Genomic DNA, 9,319 nt, shown 5'->3' on the forward strand with positions numbered 1-9,319 from the left:
TTCCTCATGCAGGTTTGTGTAAATGAAAATTCATTTGTGTTTCTCTTAATTTTATCTTTGAAAACAAACAGTGAGTGTGACCTAAAACTACAAAAGCTAACGGGGACTGATTATTCCTATAACACACTGATTCCCAACCTTTTTCTAACCATTGTAGACAGCGCTTCATAGCACACTCAGCTATTTTCAAAACATTAAAAAAACTCTTATGCCCATTAAAATCAAGAGGGCTGGAAATCGCTGCGATAATAAAACGGGGCTTTAGTGCAAAACCGAGAAGTGTGACAGCTACAAAGGTTACAGACTAAAAATAAAGACCTACAGGGACCGAAGGGATCCTCCCACACTGTGAAAACCCGGCACTAAACAAGAAATCCACAAGATCATCGTCATTATTATCATTTGCCGTCTTTTCAGTCAAAGCAGAGCACAAAAAAAAAAAAATCAGAACAAATATCTGAAACTTTTAAAAGGGCGTGTATGAAAGTTTGTCTTTTTTTTTTCTTTAATACAAAGTGAATCTACATCCCACCTCACTAAAATGCACTACAAGAAATGATGAAATAATACTGTTTGATTGACTTATTTAAAAAAAAAAAAAAAAAAAGGGGGCGCGAGCCGCCTATAAGTACGACGACGTCTTGAACTCCTCCGGCACGTCGCTGTCCAGTTTGCAGATCACTTTGTAAATGGCCTTTTTCCACGCCGGGTCCGAGTCTTTGGACGCGGTGATGGCGTTGTAAAACTCGTGCAAGGTGATTTCGGCAACCTCCAGAAACCTGTCCGGAACCTGAAGGGACGAGAGCGGAAAGGTTTCTTCGTGTCAAGCCGGGTTACAAACATCCAGGAAGATCCATTTCTCTCAAACATCTATATGAAAAGAAGAGCCGGAGCGCCGATCTTCAAACACTGGAAGTGATGAAAGGGAGCAGACCTCTTTGTTCTCGGCACACACACAATAAATGCAACGGAGCGATCATTAACTTTCAATTAGAGCCCTCTTTGATTAGCCCGTCTTGTTTTTCTCGAGCCTGAACTGACGGCAGGTGGGCGCTCTTCCTCGTTCTCCTCAGCTCCGAAGGAACGAGGCGGATTCGAGGAACCTCCCAGGTGAACAGCGGCTCGCTCACTATCCGATCGAACCACGATCGATCAATTTAGCCGGATTCAGTGAGAGTGAGATTTGTGAGGAAACCACAAACAGTTTAAAAATGATATGCATGTATTCATTAAAACATCTAAGTAATATAAATGCAATAAAGATGCAAATTACTATGGAAAAGTATATTGATATTACGTTTTTATTATGGAAAAAGAAGAAATTCAACATGAAAAAAAACAAAAAATACAAAAAATGTACTATTTAACATGAGACAATGTGCTGCATGTGAATTAAATTAAATCTAACCATCAATGAGAAGTGAGCGTTCTGCTTTGCTTACATGTAAAAATGCTTTAATGTGATTTTTTTGACGGTGTGGTTACATGCAGGGCGTAAATGCCCCCGTCTTCCCCCTAAACTGCCCCCTGTGGATGATATTCCCAACGCTGGGAGAGCCCTCATCCACAAAAACACACCACTGAAGTGAAGTCTGGATGCAAAGGATGCTGGGAGAAAAAAAAAGAAAAAAAACAGAAAAGCCCCGATGCTGCTGCAGCACTTGTTTCCCATCCACTGGCCAGTTAGCACAACAGTTGTTGGCATAAGTTATTTTTCTTTCCCCTCATCTCCCGACACAAAAGCGTCCCTGGGAAAGGAATGTCTTGGTCCCAAGGTAAAGAAAACGGTCTCATCCCTTTCCCACCACACGGCCTTCTCCCTCGCGCTCCACAGCGTCTTTCTCAGCATTCCGCATCAGTAGCAATCTGGGTCCCGCTCAGGCGTGCCGGTCCTCTAATCCTCGGTTGTTTCAGTGGGATTTCGCGGCTTCCTCTTCCCACAGTTTGATAAAGCGTCACTCTGGAGTTTGGATAACGGCCGCGAAGGCCGGCCGGGCCGCAGGTGCAGTGTGACACACAGGTCAGCGCGGAGACGACCACGTGTGTCAGCGCTGACGCTGACGCTTCCAGAAATTCACTTATTCACCGCAGTCCGGTGAGACGACTGATCTTTTCGGCACGTTTGAGATAAAAGGCTGAAGAGTCAGACTTACGTGGAAGTCGTTGGCTTTGTTGTAGTGCATGTTGAGCGCCCTGAAGAGCTCCGAGTCGCGGCTGACGGAGATGTCCTTCACCTCGCCGACGCCGTCCAGGATGGCCTGGCGCGCGAACTTCTCCATCTGGATGTAGTAGAACTCCCGGAAGTTGCTGAACCACTTGATGAGCTGGGAGGTGATGCAGCGGTTGAACTGGGGAAGGAGAGAGGGGGGAGGTCAGGGGTCAAGAGTCTCTTTATCTCCTTGGAGAAGACGTAAAACAGCTGATTTAAATCGACATTTGCTGCTGGACAGATTGGCGCTGGAGGGCCGCTCTGCTGAAGGTCCACATTTGGCACACGTGGATGGATCCCAATGCCCCCCCCCCCCCCCGTCCCGTCGCTCTGTCACTCCACTCAACATTAATTGCTCTGATCTTTTCCCACCACTGTCCTGGATGAAACAACATCTGTCACGACTCTGTATTTCCAAACTCGGTCTTGACATTAGTCTTGTTATTCTATCTCGTCATCCAGAAAGACGGGAAAAAAAATGCCTAAGGGCTGGGCCGGCATCAAAGACGCTCCTTCCCCCCGGTGCGGCGGGTGAGAGAGCGCCGGCGTAAGGACAGAAGGAAGCTTCCCTCTGGTTGACTCGGGCTGATAGGATGGAATCAGACACTGGGATTAGCTGCTCTTTTGTTCAGTGCCACTTCCCACCGCCGGATTGTAAAGCAAGGAGGAGACGTTTCGCAGGGCTGCAGCGACAGCATCCTCCCCCCTGACCCCGGGGGTCAGGGCGGATCCAGAGCAGGGGCCCATCGCCGGCTCAGGAGACCAGACCGTGGAAGATTCACAGAGGAGATAGGAGGACGGAGGCCCCGGTCCAAACCTGTGACTGAGCGTCAGACGCAGCGATAAATTAAATAAAACACCCTTACGACAAATTGATCTGGACGTGTGTCACCGTTAACCATCTGAGCTGTCACACAGAACGATGGTTTATATTGTTTTCATATTTGTAAATGTCAATTTTTATGATCTATGTGTCTCAAATAATTGAAATGTTTAATCAATATTCAAAAACCACTCAGCAAAATACATGTTGGGAGATATTTCAACACTTTGTGACTTTTTTCCTCATGAAAATATACTAATAATATAATTTTTTACAAAATAAATATGCTCAAAAAGCTAAAACTGACATATTTTAAGACTTATTGATAAAAGTTGCAGTAATTGGAAAATTCTCTTCTGAGTATAAAATAATTTAATGTTAATAAATATTTGACTAATCCCAATAAATGTTTTATAAAGTGAGGAGACTGTATTTCCTTGAGGTTTAAGACATAAAAAAGCGATAAATGTCATTACATATTTTATTCACATAAAACATGAAAACATCAAAACTGATTGTCACACTTTGCAACAGTTTTCCTTGATTTAAATAATAGTAAATTATATCTCAAATATAATCCTTGATAGACTGATTGTACAGAAATTTGAAGCACGTGGAAATATTTTTAAATTTAAAGCAATACATTTTATGTGTTTTGGGTCAGTTTAGGAAAAACTAAGATAGAAGAATTCCATGGAGGGTGTTTTTACTGCTGTCAAATGTCAAAATGAGTCCATTTTTATCCATAAAGTAAGACTGAGCCCTCTGAGACCGACCGTCTGCAGGTTCTCCTTCACTCAGATCCTCCCTGAATGTACTGCATGTATAGCTTATTGCACAATAAAGGGTTAAAAATAAATATTACCACGTGTTTGAAATGCACTTGTCTTGATTTATACTTAAAAAGCACTGGAAACACTAGACTGTTTCTCAACATAAATTCCCTTTTTTCCCCACAATCCGATATACAATCAGATCTCAGCAACTCATGAATGTTTCATGAAAGTTGTCTTCTTGTATGTTGGGTGAGCATCCTTTGACCTGTCAGTGTGTGTGTGTGTGTGTGTGTGTGTGTAGGCCTGACATATAAAAGAAGGAAGCGGAGATTCGCACTCTGAATGCAAAAAGCAAACAGCAGGACTCGGGGAAGGAGAAACGAGAGAAGACAATAAAAAAGGAGATAGAAAAGGATGACGGGACACCAAGGCCAAAATACACAGGATGTTGTGTTTGGGCCCAGCTCGCCGCCGCCTGGCTGTAACCGCACAAGTCTCTAATACCAACCCTCTGTTGACTCTCAATAGCAATGCCTTGCCTACAGAGTCCTTTGTCACTCCATTTGCTGACTGGAGTGGCTTTTTTTAAAGAGAGAATGCCCCTGTATCTCCCTCTGCCCCCAGGACATACTAGCAGCTCAGCGGCTTTGTTATTTAAACCCTCTGCGCTTTTTGTTTCTCTCCTCGGACACGCTGCCGATTGTTTTCCGTGCCAAACACACACTGACAAGTAGATACCGCAGAGCGAAACGCAGGACAAACAAATTCTCTGAGGCGGTTTGAATAAAAAGATGATTACTGTTTTTTTTTTTTGTGTGTTTTTTAATTTCCTACCTTGACATCAGGGAAGAAGGTCTTGAGCACGTTGGAGCTGGGGTAGCGGGTGTAGAAGAACATGAGCTTGGCCTTCTTCAGATGACTCGGGGTGAGGCCCTCCTGGATGTATGGCCGGCGCGTTAAGAAACACACACTCACAATTAACACACAGTACCGGCGCGGAGCGATCGCGGACCGCGGTGTTGTGTTGCCTCAGTCCTCGGCCAAATTGGATTCCGCTTAAAGAACAGCTCGGCATTAACCGGGGAGTCAATAATGACCCTAACATGTGCTTATTGGCAAAACAGAATTAGGAATTAGATTAGGGATTTTTAATTAGAGAGCGGAGCACTTCATGGCTGCCAGTGGAGACGGCTTGTTTGGGAAAAAAGACGCCGATTAGCAGATAGAATTGAGTTGATTTAAAGACAGCGTATGCTGCGATATACTGTTCCTCAGAAAGAATTATCGAATGGATCGGTGCAACGTGTGCTTCTTTCATTGCGAGCACTAATAAAGGCAGTCTTTTCACAAGTTTTCCCCCCCCATGGCAATGAAGATGCTCGGGACCGCTTCCTCTGTAGTCCTCTACCTCGCCTTAGGTCATAATCTTTCCTTATCAGGTCACCTCGCCGCACATTTATTAGGGAATCCTACCTTTGAAATGAGGAAGTTTGGATGAAAGATTGATGGGGTATTGTTCAAAGAGAAACGCGGCTCTTTGCACTTTAAAGACGGATCACACCGTATAACGAAAATATTCTGGGATTATTTACAGCGCGTCGAGGAAGACGCCTGTAATTACTGAGCTGTAAATTCATCGCCGTGTGGAAGAAAGCCGCGGAATAAAATAATTCATGCGAGTTGTCAAACAAAGGTCGATTTTCTTTTCTTTTTCTTTTTTTTTTTTTTTTCCTGAATAAAACAACCAAATTTTCTTTGAGTTGCTCTGAGGCTGGAGACACAGCAATCTTTGCACTCTCTTTCAATCATGTACATTCTGACAAAGGTATCCAACAACAAATGCTCAAGACAAGAGCTCAAGTGTTATGGTTGGGAGGCACTTGTGGTTTCCAGCAGCACTCAGATGTGACCTTTTAGATGCACCCCTATCACTGTGATGATGGAGAAATAGATCCTGCACCTTTTCAAGTCTGAAAAAACGACGCTTCCTGAAACAGAAACCGATGCTTTTTCTCTGCCTTTGAAAAATTGGCTTTTGTTCCTGGCAATTCTTATCAAAGCCTTGTATTCCTTTTTATTTGTCTTTTTCTAGACTTAAAGTCATTACTCCGCTCAGATTAAAGAAGATGCTATAATTTTCTATGAGGTTAGCGAGATCAAACAAAAAATTCTCCTTGAAGTTTGTTACTGGAACTAGCCGAGCTGCAGCCGACCAGCCAGCCATTGTTCAGACGGAGAGGATGAAATACCCGGTTTGTTTAAAATGTACCATATATATACAAGAAATTATCAAACAAAGTCTATTCGCTGAGCTGTGCGAGGCGTTAGCTTATGCAGCATTAAATCAAAATAAAAGATTGTTAAATGCATCTTAAGACGCAACAAACCGCATTGAAGGTTTTCATTCGTTTCAAAGACTTCGTCCTTTTTTACATCACTATACTTAGATATGGATTTAGAAATACACAGGGTGCAATTTCTGATGAAAGTTGCAGAGGAAAGGGGATGAGAACTGAAGGAAATCAGTCAATGGGGGCAAAAATATTAGAATGAAGATTTAAAGCTGAAGATGGATGTAATGAATGCACTGATCGAACCGTATCAATGTTACTGCAGCGCTCATTTTATAAAGTAATCACCCTTAACTAATGTAATTTGTTGGTTATGGCCCAACAATATTGTTTATTATGGAAACAGGAAATCCTGTGTGAGTGTGGCTTTAAAGGTAATGAGTTTCACTCTGAGTGGCGAAAGGTTTCAGCTCTGCTTTCTGTTTCTAAAGGACACTTATTTAACATATGTTAGTCTTATTCCAGTAACACCAGGTGGAAGTGGGACGTCTCGAACATCCCTCAGGCTAACTGCACCGTGGAGATGGATGCATTGTTTGCAGATGATGTTCTATTTAATCGAACGTGTGGCTGTTTCTCAGGTGAAAGGATATGTTGAGGGACATGTAGGGGTTTCGTTCGGCCATGCCCTGCAGCTCGCCGCACTCGATCTTCACGTGAGGCAGGCACAGGTTGTCCACCGTCACCGCCCCCAGGGAGGAGGAGCGAGGGTGGTGGCCGAGGTGGCCGGACGTCACCTTTGACCTCATGGCGATGGCGTCCCAGGGAAGGTCCACGGAGTCCGGGGAGGTCCGGTCGAGCGACGGGGGCATGCAGGAAAGGCCGCCGAAGTTGGAGTGGGGCCCGTACTTGAGGAGGTGCTCCAGGATGTGGCTGTCGTGCAGAGGGGTGGTGTAGTTGAACTGGAAGGGCGCCTGGTGAACCGGGTAGGGTCTCTTCACCGCGGGGGTCACCGAGCTCAGGGGGGTCACCGCCGGCTTGCGGACCACCAGCGACAGCGCCTCCGTCTGATCCTGAGGGCTCTGGACCTCGGAGCTGTCGTAGTACTCCAGCGAGCGGGGCTTGGCGGCGGGGTCGTCGGCCTGGGGCGGGTCCAGGGCGGAGGAGGCCTGCTGGCTCTTCCTGTCCACCAGCTGCAGCTCCGGCGTGGAGCACAGGTGCTGCCGGGGGGACAGGTCCAGCCCCGAGGAAGACGCCTTCTTGAACACCCGGTCCACACAGTCATTGACAGCTCTGGACAGTTCCTGCTTCAGCGCCTCCTGCAGGTTCGGACTTTCCCTCTGCTGCGTCGCTTTCGCCCGGTCCTTACAGTCCGCTGCCGCCCGTCTGCTCTTCCTGTCGAAGTCGTCTTCATGTAACTCTGAGCTTTCCTCCAGCACGTCGTGCTCCGCGCCCATATCGGCCTCGTCTGGATTGTCGTACTCCGGATCCTCCCGGTTGTAGACCTGAAGGAACTTCTCCTGGAGCTGGTGCAGCAGCCTCTGCATGCTGTGCAGCTGCTCCTTCAACTTGTGACACTCTTCGTCTTTGGCGTTGCTGTTCTCACTGCCGCCGCCGCCGCCGGCTTTTCTGCTCACCTGCCCCGCACAGCTGTGGTCCTGATGCTGAGGCAGCCTCTGCTTGCGTTTGTTCTCCCTGTACGCCTCCCGGGCCTCGCGGGCGTCTCTGGCGTCGGCGTCGGACCTCTCGCCGTCGCCGTGCTGCCTGCCGTTGGGCGAGCCGGCCATCACCCTGATGATGTTCTCCACCCGCGCCCTCTTGGCCTGGAGATGGTCGTTGATGGGATGCTCCCCCTCTGGGCTGCCTCCCGTGGAGACCAGGCCGACGGGGGACGCCGCCTCCACCGTGCTGTCCTTGGAGGAGACGCTGCTCTGGTCCTCCTGCCCAGAGTCGGCGGCGGCGGCGGCGGCGGCGGCGGAGCTGGAGAGGTAGAAGTGGCTCTCGTCCAGGGCTCTCTTGCTGTGGATGGTCTTGCAGAGGAGCTGAGAGATGATGGATCCGTTGGAGTAGGGCGCCAGAGGCTCGTCGTACATGTTCCTGCGGAAGCAGGGCAGCATGACGTCGGCCTTGTCGTCCTCCAGGCAGCCGTCACCGGAGGAGCCGTGCATGTTCTGGTCGGGGAGGCTGAGGTTCATGCTCGCTTACAGGGCGTCACGCCGCACGTGTTAAAGAATGAGTTATGTGATGAGTCGGATCCTGAAAACACAGAAATCAAGTCAAGAATTAAGATTTTAATCAGTATTCATCTCACGACTTTAGACCTTTGTCTTCATATATTTTGCAATGTGTCTTTTTAATTTTGTTTTTTAATATTAAAAAAAGACACATTTTCCAATTCACAAGTTTTAAAATCATGGCAAAAGCACGAGCAAAGACAGGAAGCAGAAAACATAACACGATGTTTTGTTAATGAAACTTCACGGTGAATAATAATAAAAACACACTTTCGACAGCAGTTGTCTCCGTATCAAGGAAACGTTTCATTCCTCTCACAATAACAGAGATCCGTCTCGACCTTTAGTGATTCACAGATTCCCAGCTCTATCAGAAGAAATAATACATCATTAAACACGCATGTTAAATAAAGGAGTGTTTTCTTTTGTCTTCTTTCATCTTTTTCTTGTAATAATGGCAACGCAGAGGATAAAAAGAATTGCAATACAACCGCAAAAGGTAAATTTCAGCTCACGAGAGCCACAGAACACTCAGAAGACACGGCTCTGTCGATGCATTATTTACAATGGAAACTATCATGAAAAGCTTTTTATTTTCCATCCATGGGTTTTCATCTTGCCGTATTACCACATCGATCACGAGAGGTAAGGAAATTCAACCCAAAATTCTGTTGTTCCTGTATTCAGCAGGATTCTTTCAAAAACATTAAATATTTTTTGTGTCGAAATGGGAAAAAAATACTAAATTAGTTAGTGCACACATGCTGAATTTCTGCTTTGAGAAGAACTGACTGTTTTATATTTCTTCAAGAGCATGCGGATTAAAATTCTGTCATTCATAAGACTTTTAAGTTGTTTTTCAAGCATGTAACTCAAATTTTACAAATGTATATAAAATATTTTTCAGAGCAAAAAAAACAAGCACTTAAACTTTATATTAGTGAATGTTGTTAATGCAATTTTCAGTGTTTTCTTTATGGTTTAAG

At 45.8% G+C, this 9,319-nt stretch overlaps 1 protein-coding gene across 1 annotated transcript; it reads right to left on the reverse strand.

Moving 5' to 3' along the window:
* Positions 1-622: 622 nt before the first annotated feature.
* On the reverse strand, positions 623-8,294 carry prox2 (prospero homeobox 2). The gene is made up of 4 exons (XM_030117301.1): positions 6,753-8,294; positions 4,643-4,750; positions 2,154-2,348; positions 623-790 (listed from the first exon to the last, which is right to left on the reverse strand). Exons 1-4 carry the CDS (start codon positions 8,292-8,294, stop codon positions 623-625), a joined length of 2,013 nt encoding a protein of 670 aa, XP_029973161.1.
* Between the last annotated feature and the right edge of the window lie 1,025 nt (positions 8,295-9,319).

This window comes from Salarias fasciatus, chromosome 19, assembly GCF_902148845.1.
Source record: "Salarias fasciatus chromosome 19, fSalaFa1.1, whole genome shotgun sequence".
NCBI classification, from domain to species: Eukaryota; Metazoa; Chordata; class Actinopteri; order Blenniiformes; family Blenniidae; genus Salarias; species Salarias fasciatus.